Below are 27,179 nucleotides of genomic sequence, written 5' to 3' on the forward strand. Positions count from 1 at the left end.
TATTTAGCCGTACAAGGTTTGAAACTTTCTGAATTTGTGAACGAAATTTCTGCCTAACAGGGAATTCATCGAAACAGAAACCAAAAAAAAAATTAATACTTTCATAGCGGTTAAATAAATACGTACAAAATGTGTTTACAGTAAAACCCAGATAAGTGCCTCATCATTTTTGAGATTTAAATTGTTTGGGACTTTTTAATATAAAACTGCTTTTAATTTTGTTTCGACGAACTTTTTCCAAAATTGAAATCGGTTAAAAACGACAATATCATCTTTTCTTTAGAGTTTTCTTGTGCTTCATTAAAATAGTGAAGACTATTTTTATAAGTGTTACCTAAAACTTTCTGCTTGGTATCTATATTTTTTTAGTTTTTTATTTAAATATAGAGATTGCACTCATAAAGATTTGTTTATACCCGCATGAGGGTCCATCAAAGTGGATCATTCAAACCAATGCACTTATCCGAGTTGCACTATACACTTATAGGACTGGGGCATGACAAATCATCTGCCTTACGTTAGGTTTCGATTAGCCAGTTGTTGTTGTTTTTTTTTATTTCATGGTTGAATAGATTGCTAGATTCTATTTTGTATAGATGAAATATGTAGATTGGTTTGATGGTTTGTGGTTTTTGCGTGGAGTAACATTTTTCAATAGAGCAATCAAAATGACCATAGTGTTTATTTTTTTCAATATTTTTTGCCATTCACGTAGAAAATTTAATTGAAATATGAATTAAATGGCTTTAGTTGTAAACGTAATGGATAAAAAAAAAAAGTTTCATGTAAGCTGTAAAAAAAACACAAACACAAGAAGAGTCAATCAATAACATGAGTCGATTAATTTATGCAGTGAAAACCTCAAATTTTTTAAATGAAACTGGAAAAATTTCTCGAAAACAAATGTCATAACCCATATTCAAGTCTCAATAATTGCTTCATTTAAGTGAGCTGCACTCGTTATTAGCTTTTTCTCCCGAAAGCGAAAAAGAGTCAATTTAATTTTCCTGCAAACTGTGAAAATACAAAATAAGGACATTTTTTAATTTTTGAAAGTTTATTTGTTATTTCGAGTAAACCTGCATCGATCAAAATTCAAATGAGAACTCTAATATGGCTCAATCAATTTAAAACTTTAAGTTTAATATAAGCTAAACAGTGATTTATGTGGTACCCGTGGCATGATAGTTAGTGCGTTGGACTGCCATGCCAGAGGTCTTGGGTTCGATCCATGCCTATGCCATCTTAAGTCTTTTTCACGGGTACTGCCTCTTACGAGAATTTCTCCAAGCGTAATTCTTGTCATGAAAAGTGCTTTCTCAAATTTGCCGTTCGGATTCGGCTTAAAAAACTGTAGGTCCCCTCCATTCCTGACAACAGTACTCGCACACAGGAATGGCTGAGAGTTGTAAGTCACTAGGCCCTAGTCACTAGGCCTAGTTTATTTTCATAAACAGCGATTTGAAGATGTGAACCATGTTTAATGCTTTTCATTTGCTTAAATTCAAAAATTGTACCTGCAAATTAAAAGTTAATAATATTTAAGAATTAAAATAATTTGATGACTCAGAAAGACTGAATGGAATACGAAACATTAATTTAGAGTTAACACTCTCTTATCACACTCAGAGCAATTTGGACTTTGCTTTCTTTTTAAAGCAAACATTCTTAAGAATCAAAGTCTTTGACCACATTAAATTAAATGTTTTATTTATTAATCCGCTGTACAGTCACCAAAGAATTTTATGGAATAATGAGAAGGCTTCGATGCAACATGACATTGGTTTGATTTCGCACAAACTCTTGTTTCCAAAGATTTGTTAGCAAAAAATTAAAATTTAAAAAAATTAACCAATAAGATAAGTTTGGCTTCAATAGTTTAACTGTCATTTAATCAATCATAATTTTTCAAAAATGCTGAAACTTTTTATTTAATTAGTTTTTTTTTACGTACAATTTTTCAATTTTAGTTTAAAAATATTTGTAGTATGCAGTTATTTAAATCATATTAGTATGCGTTGTTTTCAATTTTGTAAAAACGGTGACCAGTTTTGGAGAAATCGAATTTCGGAAATTTTTTTTTTATAAACAATGGCAATATTATTGAGACACTATACGAGCTTGTGCAAATAACGCTTCTGTGGGGGTACCCTTTTGGATTATATTTCTATTAAAAGAGCCAAATTAAAAAATATTAAAGAAAATTGTATACAAATCTATCGGCAGTAGATAAAGTACATAAGTGTCTATACACAAAAATGGCGTACCTAGCTTAATGAAAGAAAATAAATGCATATACATTTTACGAACAAATGTTATAAGTTTTATATAGTACAGAAGTGCCCTATTCCAATACTGCCATATATCTTGGAATGACCTTTAATGCAAAGCTTTAATGGAAAGAGCACATCAAAAAGAAAAGAGAAGATCTCAACTTGAAGTAGATAAGAATGTACTTTTGACCCATCTATCCAGAACAAACAAATGTTGTGTCTGCAAGTTCTGACTTCTGTCAACTAACTATGGGGGTGTAAAAAGATAACAAGTGCTGAACCTATTCAAAAATTCCAAAACAAAGTCCTTCGCGATTGTTACTTTCAACTTGAAATCGTAGCCAAAGTGGTTAAAAACATGCTTTATCACATAATCAGAGATTGTCAAGTCATCCCAACTCGACCCTCACTGATAACTTCCCATTCCGTCTGTCGATTTGTCTTGCTTAAAAGTTTGTAGGTTTTCGTGTTGGGTTAAAACAGTTGTCAGTTGAATTATTCTTAAAAAATTTTAAATTAACAACAATATTTTTCATATCAAGAAATAGTTTATTTTGAAAATCTAGTTTTGTTAAATAGAATTTTTAGTCGAAAACAAATGATTGCGAATTTTAGTAGCATTCCTTAAATTTTTATAAATTGGATGAATGCAATTAATTTGAGAGATACCATGAACCAAACATCAATTTTTACTAAATTTGCGCAGGTACTATTTTTTGTAGATTTTATTTTTTATGAAAAAGCGGACCATTGGATTAAAAAAATACTACTAAATATTAAAAACAATATTTCCTGTGAAATAAAAAAAAATATTTAAGACAATACTTTTAATTTTTGAAAAGCTATTTGAGTAGAAAGTAATTTTTTACCAAGTTTTAGCATTGTTTTTTTTTAGGTTTTCATTTTTTTGTAAAAAAAACTGTTAATTAGATTTTTCTCAACATTTTTAAAAACTTTTATTAGGTTTTCATTTTCCGAATGTTGAAAACAATATTTCTTATAAGTTAAAATTAGTTCGAAGCCATAATCTCAAATTTTGTAAAAGATATTTGTGTTGAAAATCAATTTGTACGAACTCTTGTTAAATGTTAAAAAAACCGTTAATTGCATTTTTTTCCAAAAATATACTGGTTTGGTATCACGTTACAATATATAATATAGATTTTAATTCAAGTCTCTTGCGTCATTGGTTCGTGAGATATTTAGGGTTAATCAAAATTTCACCTTTTTTTAAATTGCTAAGGTAAAAAAAAACCACAAACACAATTTTTTTGAGAGCTCTTTCTGCATTATTATCTGTATAACAAAATTTATTTGAAGTCGATATCTCTTCTGGTTCTTGAGCTATGGGCGACGAAAAAAACGTAGCGAACGTACGTATATACAGACGCACAGACATCTTTCTAAAAACCTTTTATTTCGACTCTAGGCACCTAGAAACGTCGAGAAATGTCAACATTTTCAATTTGAATAATCGGACCCACTACAATAACTTTTTATGGGAAGTTAACAAAGACCGTCTTACATAAATGTTTGAGCCAATGTTTAGAGGCTAAGAAAAGCCAAGACATTACAAGAGCTTGTGCAGAAAAAAATATGTTGTATTAAAATAAGTAAAATACAACTCTATCGGTTCGTTTTTGAAAAATATTCAAATTCAATACTTGCCATATTATGTTAACAACAATATTTTGTTTTTAAGTTAATATCTTCAATTATTTGGAGATTTTCTACTTCCAATTTTGTTTACACATAATATACAATTATTTTAAAGTCAATATCTTTAACTGTTGCAAAGATATTCGAGTCGAAAACCAAATTTCACCTAAGATTAATAGCATTTGATTTAAGATTTTTATTTTGTGTAAAAAACCAGTCACCTTATGTTCCTTAAAAGTTTACCAGATGCCAAAAACGTTATTTTGGAGGTAATATCATTTTTTGTTCCGAAAATATTCGGGGTGACAAATATTTGTTTTCTGTTCATTTTGATTCATAAACAAAACTTTAATTGATTTTGTTTTTAAATTGTACTAATTTGGTATCAAGTCATATTTACATTATGAAATTTAATTGAAATAACTAGCGAAAGATATTTGGGGCCAACTCAAAGTGCTATATTAAAAAAAAAAACACCCACTCAATTTTCTTGAAAGACCTTTCGTGATCTTTCTGTGGTATTATATGCATAATAAAATTTATTAAAAGTAGATATCCCTTCCAGCTCTTGAGATATGGCCTGGAACGTATAGCCTTACATCTTTCTATAAACCTTTCATTTAGATTCTATAAATGTTTAAATTTTCAATTCGACAAGTCAGACCGATTACAATAACCTCCTACGGGAAGTTAACAAAACTAAAAATAAAAACTAAATTTTATACTATTTTAATAAGGGGTTGAAATAGCATATTTTACATGACTGAGCTGTAACTTTTTATATCTGACCATTTAAAAAAAGCGCTTCTTAAGTTTTTATTTATTCAGTGAAACACACAACATTTCAATACTTAAAACGTTAATGAAACTGGTAAAAGTTTGTAATAGGTAACATTAAATCTTTCTTTCAAGCCCATGTTCCAAAGCCTAGAATAATGCTTTTAAAACACATAACAACTTTTAACTTTATGTTTCAACCCCTTTATATAACATCTTTTAATTTAACTTTTAATTTTAAAATTTAAATAAATTAAATCTAATATGTATATAAAATTCTCCTGTCACAGTGTTAGTTGCCGTACTCCTCCGAAACGGCTTAACCAATTTCGATGAAACTTTGCATCTACATTCCGTAAGTCTGAGAATAGGTTTTTATCTATTTTTTATATTCCTAAGTGCTATGGTTCAATTGCATCAACATCGTACACGGTGCAACGATTTTACGATAGTATTCAGTAACCCTATGTTCAATGAAGCATTTGAGGATCTTTGCATATTATCATTGCCAACTTACCGCTCAATCATTTCGGTATGCTGATTTAATAGACACTGAATTGAATCATGAAATGGCAGCGATTGTTGCCCGCAATGTCTTACTATTGTATAAAGAACAAAAAACCATTTATGACCACAACATGCTCGCAGTTTCGGCAGGACAAGGTGGATTCTTTTTTTGGATGCAACAGGTGGAACTGGCAAAACATTCCTTATTTCGTTAATTTTTGCTTAAATATGATCAAATAATGGTACCGCATTGGCTGTTGCATCTTCTGGGATTGCGGCAATTTTATTGGATGAAGGCAGAGCAGCTCATTCAGTATTTAAACTGCCACTAAATATTCAAAATAACCCAGGCGCGTTGTGCAATATAAAAAAAAACATCTATGCAGTGCTAAAACAGTGTAAAATTATCATCTGGGATGAATGCACTATGGCACACAAACATTTTCCTATGGCATTAAACAGAATATTGGAAGATATAAGAAACAACGCCAGTCTGTTTGGCGGTACTCTGTTACTCCTTTTAGGTAATTTCAGACAAACACTTCCCGTTATTCCGCGTTTAACGTACGCTGATGAGATCAACGCGTGCTTAAAATTATCGTCACTGCGGCCTAATGTTGAAAAAGTACAAACTGAAAGTAAATATGAGTGTTCAAATGATTCAATATCCATCCGCTGAAACATTCTCAAAACAAATGTAGATATAAGCGAAGCTGAAACTACAGATGAAATTGGATGCATACATTTAGCGGCCGATTTCTGCAAGATTATTGATTCACAAGATGCTCTTACTGACCAGATATTTCCCGACCCGCAATTTTAGCAGCAAAAATGTGGATGTCAACGTATTAAATCCCAAGATACAACATTTGTTACCAGGAGATTTAGTGTCATACAAATCAATTGATACAGTTTGTGATTTTACCGAAGCTGTAAATTATCCAACTAAGTTTTTGAAATCTTTGGATTTACCGAGCATGGCACCGCATAATTTACAACTAAAGGCTGGATCTCCGGTAATTTTGCTTCGTAATTTGAACCCAGCACGGTTGTGCTAATGAAAAATGTTATTGAAGCCTTAATTCTAAATGGCAAATTCCGAGGTGAAAATATATTATTACCGTGAATTTCTATTATACCCCCAGATGTGCCAGGTCAGTTTAAAGACTATCAATAAGTCTCAATGCGAAACGATGTCTGTCTGCGACTTAGATTTGAGAACTCCATGCTTTTCACACGGACAACTATACGTGGCGTGCTCCCGAGTGAGCAAACCATCCAGTTTGTTTGTATTGGAGAAAAATGGGATCACAACAAATATTGTACACTCTATTGTATTAAGGAATTGATATTGTTTTTTTGTAGTAAATATTTTCATATTATTTATTATTTAGGGATTTGTTATTTTAATATTTAGCCACCGTTTACAGTGCTCTATATCTCTCCCAGTTATATACCACATCCTTACACACTTACAATAAGTTATTTATGGCTTGCAAAATATTCTCTAGAAATTGTTTATATGACAAAGCAACGTTTGTCGGGTCAGCTATTAATAATATAAAATAATACATTTGTTTGTTATTAAGCTTATAGCACAGATAATAGACTTAAAATTATCCACTTACCAAGCTTAGTAGTTTTGTTTGATATATGACATCTTAAGTTCCTTCAAATGGTATGACGGCAAGTCCTACGAACGAGAAAGCCACGCTGAATAACTTCTTATTTTCAAAAAGATTTAATTGAAAAAGAAGAAATTTGCTCATAATTGTAAATATTTTTAAGTTAAATAATATTTTAAAAGATGGTGTTATTTCTAAAAATAAATAAAAAACTATTAAACTTCGAACAAATTTTTCCATTTTTTTTAACATTGATGGCTTTTTTTTCAAAACACTGACACTGCGTACAGGAAAACTCGGTGAACATTTGGCTTGAAAAAATCGTTAATTTCTTGGGATCAAAGAGAAGTTATAGGTCTATGAAGACGAATTTTTCGAAAACATTTCGGAACATTCTACGAAAAATACACGGTTTGCAAATAGAACTTACACTGCTCGACAATCGATTACCACCCCCTATGCTTTCTGTCTTTGGAGCTTTATATCACCCAATCAAATATAGCTTTTGAAATAAACTTTTGGCCCATTAAAGTTTGTAACATTATCCTCGAATAGAAATGAAAGTTTCGGTACGATCTCAATAAATAACATTTCAACAGCATTTTAAAGAATTTAATAAGAAAAATTATATTTTTTTCTGCACATTCAATTAGAACCCCCACTTGAAAATTCCAAATAATATCAGAAAATGTTAAAATTTAATTCCTTACATTTACAACTTATTCCTAAAAAATTAATAATGTGTTGTACCGCACTACGGTTAACCTCATACATCCTGTTCGGCGAAGAATCATATAATTTCTTTATATAGCCCAGAGAAATAGTCTGCCAGGCACTTACTTTTTATTCTTTTCTTTCAATGAGTTCCGCTTCAGTTGGATATTGCCTTCCAGACCTTGCGTGATAGCCACCCCCAAACATTTTCTATTATGTTAAGATCGGGTGAGTATAACGGCCATATCAGTAAGGGTTCTTTTTGGAGCACAATCCAATATTTACGACCTTAGAGGTGTGGATAGGGCGTTATCGTGTTGGAACTTTCATTTTAAGGGCCCAAAAATATCCTTGATTGGGGAGAAAACCGTTCTTAGTACACAATCGTAAGCTGTGGCATTCATGCATAGTGACATAGTACGTTATAGCTCCCCATATAACATGATACCACTAGCACAGCTCTGCAGTCGATCTTAAGTATGTTCTTCCTTTCGAAGATCGCGAAGCTCCAAATTTAATTTTTTTTCTCGTCTGCAGAAATCGAGGCATTGCGTCTTTCAAAGTTGGTTAAGAGGTGTTTTTTTTTATTTTAAGACGCTTTAAATGTTCAGCATTAGAAATAATTCTTTGCACAATCCGCAGGCATTTTTCTTTCATCTTGGCTGCCTCAGAATAATCCGTTGGGAGCTGCTGTACCGACAGGAGATGTCCGGTCTTTCATATTTTTCCCATAGCTACGCTCATTGGCGGCTCCGGGTAATTTTTTTTTTAAATTTAATGATTGATTACCACCCTCAAAACCCTTTTTTGGCCCTTATGGCTTCATTTAACGGTTTAACTTTCCAAATTTTTACTAAATTTAATTAAAAATTATTCAAAATAAATTATTAATAACTTAAAAAAGAAAATCACGACTGCTTATATGTAAAAATTATTAGAAAAGCGTAAAGGTGATAATCGGCTGTCGCACAAAAAATACATTAATTTTTGTGACATTTGACAGAATAAAGAAAAACAAAATTACGGTTCATTTTTAGAACTCAACGTTTTTTTTTAAAGAATGAGTAAATAAGGAAGAAAAAAATATTAAGCATGATCCTATTAATCGTTCATAGTTATTTACATTTACAATAAAAGATTAATGGCTGAATCACAAACACGCTTCAGCTTCGGCTTCACCTGACGTTTATGAGTTCACCCATAGAAATTCAATGCATATTATCACAATGGAGCTTCGACCTCACGGTTCGTTTGACAATCGTAAGGAAAAGAACGTAATGTAACGTAATGTGACTCAAAACGGAAGCTCCAGTGCAATTATATGAACATTTGTTTTGTCTGACAGCTCAACAGCTGTAAAAAAATGTCAACAAACAAAAAATATCGACTGTCGGGCAATTTATGTTTTAAAATTTACTAATAAAATACGCTTGTCTTCAAAAATTTAAATTAAAAAAAAAATGAATTATTACAATTTTTTGTTCGAAAATTGTGAAGAGCGGTTTTTGTTTTTTTAATTATTTATGTATATATAAAGTTTTGCAATTTTAGTTTAAAATTATTTTTAGCATGCAATTTCTAAGAGCTTACTAACATACGCTTTACGTATGTTAAAAAATATTGGCCCGTTTTTGAGATATCGAATTTTGAAAAATAAAAGTAATTTTTAAAATCCAAAAAGTAAAACTTGACATTTTTAAACATTAAATATTATTGAGACAGTACACGAACGTGAGCAGAGAAATCGGTTTATTGGTTCTTGAGAAAACTTAAAAACGAAAGAACGGTTCTATGGGGAGTACCCCAACGGCGCACTACAGCGCTAATTGGATCTCAGGCTAGGTTGCTTTGAGATCGCCATTTCTACTTATCCTTCAGGATCAATACAAAAATATGATTTTTTGTCATGGAAAGAAGCCAAGTTAAGAAAACAAATTTAAAGAATACTTAATAAAAATCTATTGGTTCGTTTTTAAGAAAATACGAATTTTCGTTTTTTGACAAACAAAATTCAATGGGAACTATTGTTGCTTTTAATCTTTGGCTCCAGTTATAGCTATCATTGGTTTTCATCATTGAAAACAAACATTGGAATTTTTTTGGCAGATCGTTTATAGCTTCCATTACAAATTTCTGTCATTGAAAATAATTTCCTGATTGAAATCCACCTACAAATTTGTACTGACAGAAATCTGTCATTTGAATTGTGTGAAATTAGAACACAAATCAGTGGAATGATTTGTTTCACTTTTGAACATAAAAGTATCAGCTGTTCATTAAAACGAATTTCCGTCCGGAAAATTGAAAAATACATTTTTAGAAAAAAATAAATGCGTAATTACACTTTTTTTGTCCAAAAAAATGCTTTGTGGGATTTCCGATCGATCAGATACCTTCAAATATCGATTCAAAAATGTTTCCGAATCCATTTCAATGATGACTATAACTGGCCCCTTTAAAACAAAATAGAAAAAAACGCCTAACGAGAATCGACTTAAAATCATAGCTTCCAAGTTTGAACCCCATTGACTGTAGGGTCGTGAACAGATAGACAAACAGCGGACGGAATCGGGGGACCTACTTTTTTTCCACTTCCCTTTGACTTCATATTTGATTATTGCCGCAAGTAAAAAACCATGTATACTCCAAATATGTACCAAATTTGCCCAAAAAGTTTAGTTAGTAATTTTTTTCATAATTGTCTTCATACAGATTCGATGAAAATTTAAAGTGTTACGCTGTACTTATCCCTTAATGTCAGTATGGAATTATTTAACTCTAGTGTCAATCTAGTGTGTGTAGTGTACTCACCAATGTCATCAGTATTCTATCACATCTCGAGTTGTTCCTCTTCATAGTGTTATCCGTCTTCGTCTTATAAAATGTGCAGTCATCATCAGCGTCATCGTCACATCAGGTGTCAAAGCGTCTTCTGTTTCCAAGAGAATCATCTTCATCAGCATTAATTTTAACGTTGATGCGCTTAAAAGCACAATTTTTGTTTATATCTCATTCACCAACAAGTTTGTTGGTGTTTTTCAATTGAAATCAAGTTTTACATCCCTTAGATATACATATTTAGGGAATGTGGGAATTTAGATGGGGGATATTTTCGGGAAGGGATGTTTTGGGAGCAAGGATAATGGTAAGGTATTCAAAATATATTAAAAAATATCAACTATTTTTTCTATCTCTATTATATCTCTTGCAAAAAAATGTAAGAGAAAAAAGAATAAGAAGAGAACAATTGACATCGAGTAATTATGGGAGAGGAGAGGAGTATAAGATGGATAAGAGGATGGGATGAAAGGTAAAGTGATGGTGTATAGGGAATGGGAAAAGGATTTGTGAAATATCAATTATGATTAAATCGGGATTTGAGGATTAGGATTGGAGGGAAGGAAATTGGCGTACTCAGAGTTCTTTGGAACTTGAGATTTTTTTAAAACTTTTATTTTCCTTTTTTTTTTGTTTGCTTTTTTGTTGCTAAAAATTGTATGTGTATTTGTTTTTCAAGTTTTTTTTTTCTATTTTTTCATCATTTACTATATAAATGTAAATACAATACTTTTTTCGTGTTTTTTTTTATTCATTAAATTTATATTTAAATCACAATAAATTGTTTGTTGTTTGATGTTTTTTTTATTTTTTAAATATTTATTAATATTTCTTCATTCACAAATAGCATTTTAGACGAAAAGAAAAGAAAAAAAATGGTAATTGTTTTTATGTTTTTTTTTTTTTTTTTTTTAATTCACAATAAAATATATAAATTTGTAATTTAAAAGAAAAAACAAAGGAATTTTGATGATTTTGTTTATGATTGAATTAAAATTTAACATTCGATAATTTTTTGTTCCTTTAAATTCATTGTTTTCGTTTTTGGGTTTGATAATAATTATTTTTGTTTTGTTTTGTTATTTAAACTTTAATTTACTAATATGAAACATTGACATTTTGATAAAAAGATTTTTTGTATTCCAATTTTTTTTTGTTGCTTTTTGCTTACAAATCTTTAATATCCAACTGAATATGTATTAGTTTTAGAATTTTTAATTTTCCGGAAGTAGTTTTCTTTTCTTGTTTGTTTTGTTTTTTTTAATTTTATTTTATTTTATTAAACCTACGACAATTAATAATTAATTTGTACAATCAAGTAAACTTAACGCTTGCCCTTGTGTAATTGTGTATGTATGTAAGTGTTTATGTATTGATGTATGTTTCTTGTTGTTAATTTATTTTCAATTTTGCTCAAAATTTCAAAAAGGAGAATTGATTTGTTGGATGTTTTTTTGATGTTTATAGTAATTTTTTAAATTTTTTTTCCAAATTATTTAAACATATATAGGTACATACTTTTTACATTTAATTTTTGTTTACATTTTTTTTTTTGTTATTTGACTTTTACACATAATTTTTTTCTTTTCTTTTTCGCTTTAATTAATTTATTCTTTTGTTGTTTGTTTTTTAATACAAAAATCACAGAGAATATATAATATATATTTATTTTTTTGTTTTGTTTTGTTCAATTAATTTATTTATTAATTTAATATTTAATTATAATTGTTTTTTGTTTTCTTTATTTAATTTAATTATTGTTAATGATTATTTTTTCCATTAATTTAAAATTAGAAAAAAAGGAAGAAAATAAATTGCATCAATAATAATAATAATAATATAAATTTAATAATTAAGTTGTGTTTTGTATTTGTTTGTTGTTGTAATTGTTGATGATGTTCTTTGTTTTTATGTTTTTACTTTCTACTAAACCTTTCACATTTCATTCAATTATATAATTTATAAATTTTTTGGTTTTTTTTCTTGTTGTTGTTGATAAAATTGCTTAATTTTTTTATATAGAAAAATGCATTCCACATCCTATGTGTTTTTATCTTTTGTTGTTTGTTATTTTATGGTAATTTATTATATTCTGTCATAATTATTTATGTATTATTTTTTAAATTTATATTTAATATTTTATTATTAAGTTGGTGTATTTTGTTGTTGTTGTTTCCCTAAAAATTGCTTCTTTAAAATCTATTTTTTGTTTATGTTTATTAAAAAAAGAAATTAACAATAACCGTTTGACATCCCTGAATTTGTTTTTTTTTTTATATTTTTTAATTTTCTTCAATTTTTCTATTAAAGCAATTTACTTTTTTTTATAGTTAAGAAAATGACATTTTTTTAAATAAATTTCTGTCATTTTCTTAATTTTTATAATGATTAAAATTTTAAAATGCAATGGAAATCAAAATTCAAGGATGTTTTTTTTTATTTATTTGTTAAAAAAGAACAATAAAGAAGCTAAAAATATAGTTTTGTTTCTTTTTTTTAAATTGTTTATAGCGATTATTTTATTCATAATTATTTTTTTTTCTTGGAAAACAAATTGTTTAAATTTTAAGTGAACTACTACGAGTAGATAAGATCTATGATAGGAAATTATTGTGTGTAAAGAAAATAACCATCTAGGAATTGTTGAAAACAAATAGAAAGTGTTTGTTTTTGTTTTTTGAGGAAGATATTTTAAAAAATTTTTTTAAAACATGAATAACTGAATTATTATTATTATTACTGAATTAAAAATAATGCCAACTAAAATAAAAGGAGTTAAAAGTTAAAATTCAAAATGAAATGTAAACATTTAAAAAGAAAAATACCAATTTTTTTTTATAATTTTTGTAACACGTTCTCAAGGCTTTCAACAATATCTAGAAGGTTCATTCTTTTTTTATTTTGCAAAATTTTGAACAGCTATGGAAAAAAAATTGATATCACAAACAATAAAGATTTGTCCACAATAACAAAAAAATACTAAAATTTATTTTTCTTTATATCTTTAAATTTAATTTTTTGTTGTATGTTTATAGAATTTTAGTTTGTTGTTTTATTAAAAAGAGTACTTTCTACTGGTTGTTCCTAATTTTCTGATATATCTATATATAAACTTTCGTTAAATGTTCTTAAATTTTGTAATTTATTCTTTTGTTTTTAACAAAAAAAAACTACAATGGATGGTGGAAATTTCACAGTTAAAATAGTTTTGTTTTGGTTGTTGTTGTTTTTGTTGTTCTTCATCATTTTTCACTTTTTTTTAAATAATTTCTGAGTATGTTTATTTCTGCAGTTTTGTTTGTTTCTTTTTTCTTTTGTTCTAAATAGTTTTTTCATTATAAAAATGAGATCACATTCAAGTACTAGTTTTAGCTTTCTTTTTGTTTCTTAAATTGTATTATACTTTATATTTAAATATATAGCAAATTGATTTTATGTGTAGAATTATTTAATTTTTTTTTTAAATTAATTCTTTAATGTGTAATTTTTGTTGACAGAGATAAAAATCTATGGAGATATTTTTGTTTGTTTTTTAGGCAAAAGGAAAATGATGGGTTATATTTGTTTGATTATTTTAATTTTGTTTAAATAAATAAAAATTATAAAAGCAATTCGTTTCGTTTTGTTTCTTTCTTGTTTTTTTTTAGTCGAAAGAGCATCAATGGCTCTGATTTAAATATTCTTTATATGTATGGTTGAGAATCTGATTTGTTGTTGTTGTAGCTTCTTTTATTTATGTAAGTCTTTGTTTTTTTTGTTTTTAATTTAACCTTGTGGTTCTTAAATATTAATTTTATCGAATTTTGTAATTTTTATATTATAATATTTTATTTAAATCGTGATTTTTTTCTTATCATTTCTTCATTCTTTATTCTTTTTGTATTTTTCTTAATTTTTCTTCTCTGATTTGTTTTTCTGTTGTTGAGTTTTATATGAGATGAAAATTTTGTAGTTTTGTTTAAGAGATTTTATCTTTGGGACATTGCAAGTTTTTCTTTTGCTTAAAAAAAATGCAAGAGTTTCGTTTATTTCTTTGGAGAATTTACAAATTTGTTTAAAATATGTAAATTCTTCAGAGAAATATTTTGGATAGGTTTAAATTAAATATTTATCAATAAAAAAATTAAATATAATACCTAAGTAATATTTTAAAGTAATATGCATAGTTTAAAATTTGAAAAATCCCGTAAACATTTTATTTAAATATAATTTAAACTCAATGGAATTTTGTGGAAAAGTTGTGAGAAAAACGAAAATAAGATGGTTGGAAAAACAAAAACATAATATGCTGGTAACCCTGAGGCGATACTTGAGGAACATAAAAATGAAGAACATATTTTTCAATATTGAATTTTTAACTAAGAAGAAAGCAGACATTCGTTTTTTTACGTTGCGTTAGGTAAAATTTATTTCATTCTTGTTTTTCAGAGTAAGCAAGAAATACGTTCAAAAAATTTCAAAGCTATTTAATTGGCCGTACTCAGGCAGCTTAAGCTTTATGCTCAAGACTTATTTCAGTACTCGGCTTGGTGGGTATATTTTCTTTGGCCATTCCTTCCAGAACCTACCTTTAACTGTTCGGGGTTAAAAGTTTTCACTTTCGAATTAAACACTTACGTGTAAGTACTACTTATAGTAAATGTTTATTAATAGGAACCAATTTTTGGTTGTTTAAATGATTTGTTTGTAAACTGCAGAATACGATGGCGTGTCTTCGGATAATTACCCATTTCTTCGGGGGTTTTATCTGTAACCTTAAACGATTTCCCGTTCTACGTAACTAGAAAATTAATGGTTAGTCCAAATTGTCATTCGAAATCGTTATGTCTTTTCATTATTAACACATTTTAAAAACGAATAACCTCAGTTATTTGCTTTGAATTTATCATTGAACCTGTTACCGATGACAATTCTACCATCTACATAAAAAGGCTCCATCGAAAGACAATGACTGATGACTGTTTCGGCTAAGAAGAACCGAATATCACTCCTTGTTTTTTCCAGCAATATTTGTGTGATTATGAAGATTTCTTCCAAGAGGATTAAGTTAGCATTCTATTAAAATCTTTATTAAAAGTTGAATACCGAATGTGAATTTTCTTAAGATCAAGGTTGTCAATTGTCTTCCAATGAGTCAGGGATGAATATTTTTGATATGAACAATAAATAAATAAACTTGAAAGTCTGCAATTTTTGTATTTAATTGTTATACTCCTAAGAACTAACTTCTTGGTATAATGGACCTTAAATTTTCATTCGAATAAAAACTCTAAACATAATACAACCATTTTATATTATTCCCTTAAAATAAATCCTAAAATTGTATTGCAATGACATCCTTTAATTTGAAAAGGGTTCGAAACAATTCCTCCTTAAAAAAAAATCATTTCATTTAAACAGTCAAGTTTATAAAAGCTCTCTATAAATACAAATCACTAAAACGTGATTTAAAAGAGTTTTTCAATTTTTAAATACATTGTGTGAGTTTCATAGCGCCCGCCCTTCGGAAAATAAAGCCTTCAGAAAACAAATTATTCTGGCTTTTTTTTTTAAATTTTTCATATTTGTTTTTGCAAGGGGAATATGATGATTTGAAATTACTTAAATCTTTCATTAAAAAGTTTCTTTATGATGTATGAGTTTAACTTATTTTTTAAAGTCTTGACTGAGCTCTAAAGTGGATCAAATGATAAGAAAGAATACAAGAATTTTCATTATTAAAACAGATTGAAACACTTCCAAAGCCTTTGCCAATTGCGACAGGCTGATCTTTTGAATAGTTCATTTTATTGACTTGGTTCGCACTTTCATCTATTCTAATCCGTTTTAATACAAAATTAAAATAGTTCCAACGTTCACCTGTAAAAGAATGCAGTTCTTCTGAATCCTTTCTATCATAAGATCTTACCGATTAAAGCTTCTCCATTATTGGAACTTTATTTTATAGACTAGTTTTAAGATTTCGTTTCAGAGAAAAAGAGGAGCTTGGAATTTTGTTTAAAAACATCCATAACTAGTTGCACTGGTGTATTGTACAAATTTTCGAGTTTTAATATATATTATATTGCATATTGAGAAAATTAAAAAATATGTGACTTATGAAAACCTACATTGAAAAGAATAAACAAAAAAGTCTTTATTAGTATTTACGGTTTTTACCTACATATAAACTCAAATCTTTCTTGTAGCCTTAGTTCTTAATTTAATATAAAGACTTGACTAACAAGCAATTTGATGCTGAACCTTTAACAACTCAAAACTATTCAATTTTGTACAGAATAGCCTTAAGCAATTTGTTTGTTCTTATTAAGTGAAATGAAAAAATGCATAACTGAATTACAAATTACCAATATGTCTTCCACTTCTCTGCCATTAAGGCCTATGTTAGATACAAATAAAAGTAACATTACCCCTTATTGTCACAATCGTGTTTTATGACAAACAATGGCTACAAAAAAGAAAAACCATGGCATCTGTCAGTCGCACAAATTCCACATCATCTCTCAAGCATCTATTAACGTTTCTAATCTCAACATTTTCCACAAAAATCATTCCAAATTATTTTGAACAAAACAAAATGCAAAGAGGATTTATCAACTTACTAAGGCAAAACTACTTTGTGACCTGTATTTCTTGTTTTTTAATATTTAACCTTACATAGGACTATTTGTACTTACAAGACTTAATAAAATACAATTTCCGACCCTTAAAAAAAAAACCAACATCAGTTTAGAGAAGAGTAGAGAAAGTTGGAGAAATCCAATTTTATTGTATTGCCCCATGATGACTCTTTCCGATGCCCCTCATTCTCCGATAAATGCAAATGAATTTTTTTTCGTTAAAGTTATCCCAACGATTTCGAACAACGACGTCGCCAAAATTTTCTTTCAAATAAATCGATGGAAAATAATAAAATGAAAAACACTTGATTTAAAAAATTTTGTAAAATAAGAAAATAAATATTTATATTTTGTCTCTTTTTCTTTTTTGTTTCTTGATTTTTTGGATTTTGGTTTAAATTTTCATTCTTTTACAAAAACAAAAAATAAAATTTAAAAAAATAATACAATTTTCGTAATTTTCGTTTTTTTTCCTCTATTTTGGAGTAACAAAATTTCTTGTTGTTTTTCTTTTTTCTCAGTAAATAAAAAAATAAAATAAAAATAAAAAAAATAATAATATTAAAAATATAATATAATTAATAAGGAATCCTTAATAAAATTCGATTATCACACAACATTGCAAGAATTAAAGTTAATAGCTATTTTTGTTTATATTTGTTTTTTTTTTGTTTGTAATTAAATTTAATAAGTTTATTTTTTGTTTAAAAACTAATTTGTTGTTTTTTATTTTAAATTTAAATCTTATTTCATTTCTTTTGTTGGTTTAATTTTAAAATAACATATATTTGTTTTTTGTTTATATCATAATTATTTAATATTATTTAGAAAATGCTTTTTGTGTTTTTGTTATCTCGTTTAAGTTTGATGTTGTTTGTTGTTTTTCATTCTTTTTTGTTTTAGTTTATGCATTATACTTGAATAAAACTATTTTTGTATATATACATAAATAATTTCTTTTATTTTTATTTATTATATAAAGGTATATAAGTCTTCTTTAAAGCTTTGTTTTTTGTTTTTCTTTTTATTTAATTTATCAAATGTTCGATCTCATTTAGTTTGCTATTCACAAAGTTTTTCAATTTTTTGTTTGTTTAAATTAAATAAAAGGAAAAAATAAAATTTACACATAGAATTGATGTTTTTTTTTAAATAAAATTTAAACACAAAACTACTAGATACATTTTTGGATAACATATTTAATAAAAGAGAAGAAATAAAACTTAAGAAGAAAAATTAAGAAAAATACAAATTTAATTGTGAGAAGAATAATTGTTTGGAAAAAAGCGCTGCTTTTATATTTAAAAGAAAATTTGTTTTTGGGATGTTTATTTTGTTTTTGTTTATGTTTTTTTTTTTACAAAATAAGAAAATATAAATAAATATAATAATAAACATGAAGTGCATATAACAGAGCTTGACTTGATTGGGTATTAACAAAATAAATAACTTAACAATTTAGCTCAACATAATTTTGTTTATGTTTTGTTATAATATAACAGGCAAGTTTTATTAAACATAAAATTCAAAAAATAAAATAATGATAATTTTCTTCCATTGTTTTTTTTTGTTTGTTAATGCTTAGTCAGGATGTATTTATTGTTGTGGTTTGTTTTATCTTTTGGAGAGCAGCTAATTATATACCATGTCCAACATGCTGATTTTGATTGCCTCTATGAATTTAATTAACACAAAAAAGGCTCTCTCCAAATGTACTTTTGTTGTTGTTGAATAAAAATTAAATAAAATTAAAATATACAATTGTTGATCGGGAGGAGCTGTTGGTTGTTGGTGAATGTGTTGATCTTGGTGTTGTTCTTGATGTTTGAAAGGCATTTTATGGTTGTTGGTTTTTTTTTTAAACAAATTAAGTTTTTTTTTTAAGTTACTAAGTTTTAATAGTTAAAAAAAAGTTTATCACCTCGGTGTGAAGGAACATATTGATATATTTGGATCACATTGTTGTTGTTGTTCAATCAGCATGTTGTTTAACCACCATGATGTTGTTTTGTGATTTTCTTTGGACTGTGGATTGTGCTTCTCAAATGGTTGTTGTTGTCTGAATTAATGTTCTGTTGTCCTTGATACAGATGGTTCTTTGATGACTTTAAGTTGTTGAGGTATATTTTAAGTTTGTTGTTAAATTACCGTTATTTTCTTTTTTTTATTGTTTGGCAGTTGTTATTACGAATGGTTGAATTTCTAAGCCAAAGTTTGTTTTTGTTTGTATCATTTCTTTTTGTTTAATGATAAATAATGTCCAAGTATTTTTTGTTTACACATTATTTGTTTAAAGTTTTGTTTAAAATCACATTTTGTGTTGTTATTGCATTTTAAGTTTAACATTAAACTTGCTTTGTTGTTCATATTCTTTTGTTTATTTATTTATATTTTTATCACACTTCATTTCGTTATACACAAATTCTTTCTTCTTTTTTTAATTTTTTAAATATTTTTAGTTAACTTAAATTAATTTTGTTTAAGTTTGGTTGGTGGGTGGATATACAAAAAATGTTGTTCAATTTTTGTTTGTTTTTCTTTTTTGTTTATTATTTTCAACAAATAAAAATAGATTGAAATTAAAATAATTATTTAAGAAAAATAAACAATCAAGAAGAAAATAGAAAAAACCATGTAACGAAGAATATAAGAGAAAATTTTGTTTTTTTTTAAAGGTTCATAAATGATCTTGAATATAACAATAAAATTATTTATTTAGAGTTTTGTTTTTTTTTATTTTAATTTTATTTTTGTTGTTGTTTTGTTGTTTATCAATTAATTTAAGGTACTACAAATTTATTACAATTATTTTTTTATTTGTAATTTATTCTCAATTATGTTTTTTTTTTCAAAGTCTATTTATATATCACGATTCAATTTGTTTGTTATTTGTTTATATTTATTAAATTTAATATTAAATCACTAAAAGTTTTTGTTTTTTAATTTTAATTTTGTTTTGTATTTTAAAAACCACAAGTTGTTGTCGCTGTTTTGATGTATTGTTTTAGTTAATTTTAGTTTTTTTTTATTTTGTGTCTCTGTCTATTGTTGTTTTAAAATTGATTGGTTTTAATTTTATTTGTTTAATGTGCTGCATTGTTAAAATTTGTCTGGAAAAGGGGAGTGGTGGTGGGTGGTGGTGGGGATTTTTAGGGAAAGTAGAAATTTTGTATTGTATTTGTTGTTATTTTATTTTGGAGATCCATTTTAAAGCGAAAAAACTATGTTTTGCATTTTAATTTATTTTTATACTTTTTTGATTTGATGTTGTTTATCTTTTGTTTTATTTTTTTAAGGTTTGAAAAAAAAATAAATTAAAAAAAAAATATTCATTGTTGTTGAACTTAAGTGTTTTTTGTTTTTGTCATTTTTTTAATTTAATTTAAATAAAAAAATGGCGGTTACGATTGCACATTGAGCAACAATTTCAAATTGTGCGTATCAAAGTCATCGAGGAGATTGCGTTTCGATGATTTGACTCCGGTTGGAATTGAAGCCAGCATTGCTGGGGACGTATTAAACGTCACCATTTTAGGATCAGTGATGATCGAGTTTGTACTTAGCATAACATCCTTGCCGCCCATTGTCCAGTGTTGCGGTGGCTTTGGTAAAGCTGTTGGTGCTGGTGCATCAAAGCACTTGCTGCCAGCATAGTGGGTTAAATTCGTTGGTATAAGGGTTGTCGGGGAGACGCCTCCGCCGCCATTGCGCTGACTTGCGACGATGGTCGTTGACGATGACGACGACAAAAGGATATGAATACCGTTGTTGTTATTATTATGGCCACTCGAATTTCTATGATGATTGCGATTGGACTTGCGTCCGCTGCCGCCGCCACCAATAATTGATGCTGGCGAATTGACTGAGCCGTGATGACCGCCGGGACCGCCACTGCTGCCTCCATGCTTCTGGTGCGAATGCGAATGATGATGATGGTTGTTCTGGCGAAGATGTGGATTGTTGAAGAATGAATCGCTGCCAGCGCCGCCGTTACCGGGAGACGTAAGCAAGCTATTGCCACGACTCGATGAGTTGCCGCCACCGGGTGATTGACGCTGCCAGCCACCGTGAGTTCGTGGCGAATGATTGTTTTTGCGAGCGGAGAAGAATCCACCGCCGCCGCCGCCGCTGCCACCACCCATGCCGCAGCTACCGAGACTGCTGCTCGAAGAATTACCACCTAACGATGATGATAAACTGCTGGACGATGATCCGGACGACATTGAACCGGGTGAGGTGCTTAAATTTGTACTGCTGGCAATACTGTTGGAATGATTTGTTGTTGTTGATGATGATGATGAAGATGATGTTGTACTGCTGCTACTGCTACTTCCGCCATATCTTATCGACATTTTATTACTGCTATTATTGTGCGAGTATGTCATCTTGTCAGCTTCTTTATTTTTATAATTATTTTAATTTTCAATTAATTATTGTTGGTTTTTTTAATTTGTTTTGTTTTTTTTATTTTCAGATTGATTTTATTAATTATTTTTTTATTATTTTATATAGTTCTTTGTATTTTTTAAAATTACTTAACTTTATATATCACACACAAGTAATTAAAATCAACGAAAAAATACTAAATCCCATTAAGAGTTTTTGTTTTTGTTTTTTTTTATTTCTCTGGGTTTTGCTCTTTTTTTGTTCTGTTTTTTATTTTCTTAATGTTTTTTTTTGTTCACAACTGCCTCTATATATATAGATATATATAAATATTTATATTTTTATATATATTTATTTTTTATGTATATATGGTAATCAGTCTGTCGATTTGTTTTTTCTTTTATAATTATTTTTATTATTATTAATATTTTGGTTAACAATTTTTGTCTGCATCGATGGTCCTTTGGTGAGACGGAAGAAATAAGAAAAAAAAGAAAACGGATATTGTAAAAATTTGATTTGATTCATGTTTTTAGGTGGGTAGATAATTTTTTTTGTTGCTCTTTAATCTGGATAAACAAAAGGATGTCGTTTTGTTAGCTGGTATTTATTTGATTTTGAAGAGTGTGTTGCTGAGTTTTGCTAACGTACTTTTTGTTTTTAAAATTGTGTTGTTTTTTTGGTATTAAAGAATTTTAAAATATTCACAAAATAGGCACCTGTAGAAGTTAACACTCCGTGTAAATCTGGTAGTTGTAACTTATTATACCTACCTACTTAATAACTAAATGCGTTACGATTGTTTGATCTTGTTGTGCACTTTTGACATACCACTAGTTCAGTGATTCATATATTCTAATTTTGTATCTCTCATTTGCATGTTTATTCTGAGTTTGTTGTACTTTTTTCTACACCTGCATAGATAAGCAAATAAAAGGCATAACGTGGACCCAGATTTAATCTAAAAATTCTTATCACATCTATGGGGAAAGATAAACTGGTTAATATTCGTCATTCGATCGAATCGTATATCGTGATCCAAGTTCGGCGTTTTTAATAGGTAAATATGTCTAATAACTATTCCTTATTATGTACTTTCAAGAAATAAGTTTTTACTTCTTCATCTGTTTATTGATTAGCTGTGAATTGTGTTTTTTGAAGCCTTAAAAATCTACGAAACGAACATTCCAAACAATTTGAAACAGATATTTTGAAACATATGAGAGCTTTTTCTTTGAGACTTAAGCTCTAACTCGATGCACATAAAGATATCTTAAACTTAGATCGCACTACAAACAAAAATAGGTTCTAATTAAATTACTAGCACATAGGTATCAATCACTACCACAAGATTACATAGACTAGAAAATTAAGTGTTGTTGAAACAAGCAAATTCAATGATTAAGATTATAGATTCACATATTAGGAAAACCTGTTAGGGAATATTTTTTTCTAAATTCCTTCTAATTTGATCTGGATAATTCGATAGATATACACGCAAGACATTTTGTTGTTTCAGAAGGGGCCCCTGAACAAAATATGTAACATGACTTCTATAGGTATAATAATATTTTTGACTTAACACAAGGCTGACTTAAAAGTAAGGTTTTCGAGATGAGTTTTTTAAATTTATAAATAAAACAAACACATAGGTACCTACCTACATTATACAGCTCTTTGAGACAATCTCAGTTACTAAAGAAGCTTTTTCGATTAATTTCTAATAGGTTATTAATTATAATACAGGGTCCGTCAAAAAGATCTCCCATATTTTAAAAGGCAATGACAAATAAATAGACAATTTAACAGAAAAATGTTATTGAATTTTTTTGATTGGAACCAGACTTCTTTATGGTTACTAGTAAACTGTTTTAAGTTTGGTATGAGGAAGGCCTTAATAATGTGACGTAGCGATCTGCATAAACTGTAACTTTTTGCCCATTTTCTACGAAAAAATACCGACCTAACCCACCAAATTCAGCAACAGCATACCAAACTGTCACATAAGGGCCACGCCATTATGATTACTAAAAACGGCGCATAGACCTCTATCTATACCCGGAATACCATATTTTGAATATAAACGTCTAAAAATACGGGAGGTTTTTTGCCTGACCCTGTATATCTGTAATCCCTTCCTTTGATATTCATTTGAAATTTCATAGAATGTTTGCAACATCCCCTTAAGTTCTTAGATTTTATGTGTCTCATGGTAATCTTAACAAAACACTCAACTATTAGTGCTAAATCGGTTTTCAACAAGATTTTTTCCCCTAAATAATTCTACCACATTAAATATTTGAATTATTAAAAATTATAAAAATAGTATTGAAATCGGGAATTTTTAAAGCTTGAGCAGATAGTCCAAATCAAAGTTCGGATCAGTTCGATATCAAGGTATTTTTCAAAACTATGAAAGTGGATATTCAACTCTCAAAACTTCATAGGCAATTAAAAACTAGCTGGGTAATAGGTAACTAATGAAAATTTTCAGAAACTACTCGTAATTAAGATACTAAACTGTATTTCGAGGACAAAGATTTGTATTTATTATACCTACCCACAATTAATTGTTGACGAATAGGTATGTTAAGCTTTAACTAAGAATTAAAAATATCGTTTTTGGTTGTCTTAGGCATAATTGTACATTTAAGTTGATAGAGATATTATATATATAGGCGAGACCATCTAAATCCTTTAAAAAAAAGTATTGTTATGTCTGTGTGACAGAAAAAAAATTAATCTTGTGGATCAGTGTATCCATCGTAATTTTAAACTTTCAGGAATCATAAACAAAATATCACCAACAATGAATTCACGTAGAAACAGTTTTGATTGATTGAGTTTTATTTTTGTAATTCGTATAAGTTTCCGACTTCGACAGAATTTGTGATATTATTGCACAATAATCAAGAAAAGGTATTTTAACAATTGCTTCTTGTATTACGAACCTACAGTTATTTTAATAAGTGAATAGGTACATCATCTGACAATTAAGTTAGACGCTACAAACAAAATTGACGTTACAACGAATCCGAAAACATTTATAAAATCCAAGAAGGTAGGTATAGGTAGGAAAATAATTTGTATGAAAAAGATCCCACCTAAGTATCTATGTTCGTTTCATTTATCAGGTACATTTTGCTTTATTATTTTTTCGTTTTCCTTCTTGTATTTTATGTATGAGTTTTGGAATAGCGCACATTTCATATTTCACCGATAAACGATGTTTAGGCTATGGAACCATATCTGTATATCTGGCACAAGCATTTTTTTAAAAACATTTTGCTGTAACTCACGAATTAGTGGAACATAAAAGATAGACAAAAATGGAAGGTACCTAGCTATAAATTTGTATGTAATTGCCGTTAGTTCAAAAAATTAAATGACTTGCTAACTTATCAAAATATTCATACAAACTTAAATTTAATTAAGTCTCGGACAAATTAGAATCAGGAATAAATTCCATAACTAGACATTTTTTGTTTGAAATTCTTGTACAATTTATTTTATTAACTAATCAATCTACATGGAAAGAAAACAAAATCTAAAACACAAATGATAGATACATAGGTAATTTACATTATGTACTGATAGTAATCACTAATCATCAAAAAATCCTACAAAATTATTCAAAAGACACCAAACCTGATACAAGTTGTTGCAATGTTCAAGCACCTGAGTAGGTATGCCATAAGTTGATACGTACAGTCACAATAAAAATTTCTTCTTATTTAACACCAAACAGGGAGATATTTTATTTAAAAATTTCAACAAGGGAAACCAAAACTCAGTATAAAAATACACCACAACCAATTTCACTCTTTTTAAGAAAAAAAAAAAAAACAACACCCTGTTTTATTTTTCAGCACATCAATAATTTAAACATAGGTACGTAACAAAAAAAAACTCACTCACTGCTTTACGTTTAATTCAAATTAATTTAATTCAAAAGCAGAGAAATTACTAGAAAAATATAAAAATCACCAAGACAAAGTGTAGATAAATAAAATGTAGGTATGCAAATAAGATTTTAAAATAAAATTCCAGCAATTTCTTAATTTGTTTTCTTTTTGCTTACTCAGCAACAAAACGACATTCATTTAAATTTAAACTCAATCATATAAATAAACCAAGAATAAACTTCCTTGTTTTTGTTTCTCGTTAATTTTTTTAATTTTAAAAAGCAACATAAATATAAAATACGAGTACATACATAGATAAATATGTAATTAGATTAGACGAAAAATAATAAAAATTTATCACCAAAAATAAACATCACAACACACACCTTTTATGTAGGGAAATTATTTTTTTGAAAAATAATTTCGTTCTCGTTTTTGTTTTATCTGCTTGCTTTGATTTGATGTCAAAATTCTAATACGTTTTTCTTTTTTTAATTAAGTTTTAATCAAGCTTAGGAAAAAGACACTCCGTCACTTTTGTATTATTTTACAATTATTTAAACAAAAAATAAAAAACGCTTTTAAAATTCTCTCGCTCTCAACTTAACAATAATGATGTTTGCATGTGTATAATATTTTTTCTTCTTTGGGGAAAAAATCCAACAACTTTGATTTTTAATTCGAGAACCGTTATTTACTACTACACATCGATCAGCAATTTAAAACACGTCTTTACACTGCGAACGCTGCGAACCAAGTGATTTTCAGAGTGCTTTTTCAAAACCGAGCTAGACTCAAATACAAAATGGAATCAAGTTGAAATGGTAATTTGGTGATGTGTGGTGTGGTGAATTTAGAAAAACACAAAAAAAACGAGTGGTTGTTTGCATGTGTTGGAGTTCGAGAGGGTCTTTCTCTTTCACTCCTTCGGTATACGGTTTTCAACTCACGCACTGAGTTGAGTTTTTTTCGTTCTTTTTTTGTTTTCAGCAATTTTGTTCAATGTGTTTGTACAGAGTGCGATCTATGTGTGAAGCGTAGGTACATATCAGGGTTGCCAGGTTCTTAACTAACTGCATGAGGAATTTAAAAAAAATTTTAGCCCAAAATTGGAGATGATAAAGTAGCCCAATTTCAACACAAGCAAAACCTGCTGGTTGCTTCAATTAGAATATGAGGAACCTAGCAAAAGAGGAACATACAGGCCTATTCTGCTATTCATCGGGGGGAATTTTACTTGAATTTTCACTAATTATTATTCTGCTATTCATTCGAAGTGAATCTGCGTATGTCGGTAACGTCGGTAATACTGCACGGTATTCTTCTATTTACGTGAAAGCATTCATTCTATACAATTCAGATCCGCATATTCATTTGATGTCTTGTTTGTTAATTGTAATTTGTAAGCAAAATGTAAGTGAAAACTAATTTATTACTAAATTTAGAATATTTATTTTATAAATAAAAGAATATAAACATTTTTAGGGTAAGGAAGACACTTTTTAACATTTCTCCGAAGCTCTCTGTTTGAGGATTCTCTTATTCCTGTGCTTAAAATTGGAATAAAAAGTCAAAAATTATTCTGTTCTGAATCAAAACAATTTATCCAACATTCCCAAAATTTTTACATGAACAACTGTTTATTTGAATGTCAAATTGGTCTCGGATAATGTAGTTCACCCGATGGATAGCAGAATGCAAAGGCAGTGTGAAAGGGAATAGAATGGTTAAATCGAATATACGATCCACGTGAATAGCAGAATAGGGCTGATAAAATACACATTTTCGGGTCTCAATCACAGATGAAGTAAAAATTTTATTTGTTAAGAACTATGGCTCAAGATTAAATTTGAAATTTGAGCTATTTATAGCCCA

At 28.4% G+C, this 27,179-nt stretch overlaps 1 protein-coding gene and 1 long non-coding RNA gene across 2 annotated transcripts in view; both read right to left on the bottom strand.

Moving 5' to 3' along the window:
• LOC129939603 (uncharacterized) overlaps positions 1–27,179 on the bottom strand; it is a 111,994-nt gene that overhangs the window by 77,592 nt on the left and 7,223 nt on the right. The window contains exon 2 of the long non-coding RNA XR_008780556.1: positions 6,845–6,909. This is a non-coding gene — a long non-coding RNA (uncharacterized LOC129939603). The remainder of the gene's footprint in view (positions 1–6,844; positions 6,910–27,179) is intronic.
• On the bottom strand, positions 11,554–26,072 carry LOC129939601 (uncharacterized protein DDB_G0271670). Its single transcript, XM_056047674.1, has 2 exons — positions 25,691–26,072; positions 11,554–21,860 (listed from the first exon to the last, which is right to left on the bottom strand). The coding sequence occupies exon 2, from the start codon at positions 21,396–21,398 to the stop codon at positions 20,415–20,417; it is 984 nt and encodes a 327-aa protein (XP_055903649.1). The 5' UTR covers positions 21,399–21,860; positions 25,691–26,072; the 3' UTR covers positions 11,554–20,414.

The sequence above is a fragment of the Eupeodes corollae genome, chromosome 1 (assembly GCF_945859685.1).
Source record: "Eupeodes corollae chromosome 1, idEupCoro1.1, whole genome shotgun sequence".
Taxonomy (NCBI): domain Eukaryota; kingdom Metazoa; phylum Arthropoda; class Insecta; order Diptera; family Syrphidae; genus Eupeodes; species Eupeodes corollae.

What these genes read in the sequence shown, in the direction of transcription:
- LOC129939601 (XM_056047674.1), bottom strand. Translation starts at nt 21,398, where the DNA reads ATGACATACTCGCACAATAATAGCAGTAATAAAATGTCGATAAGATAT.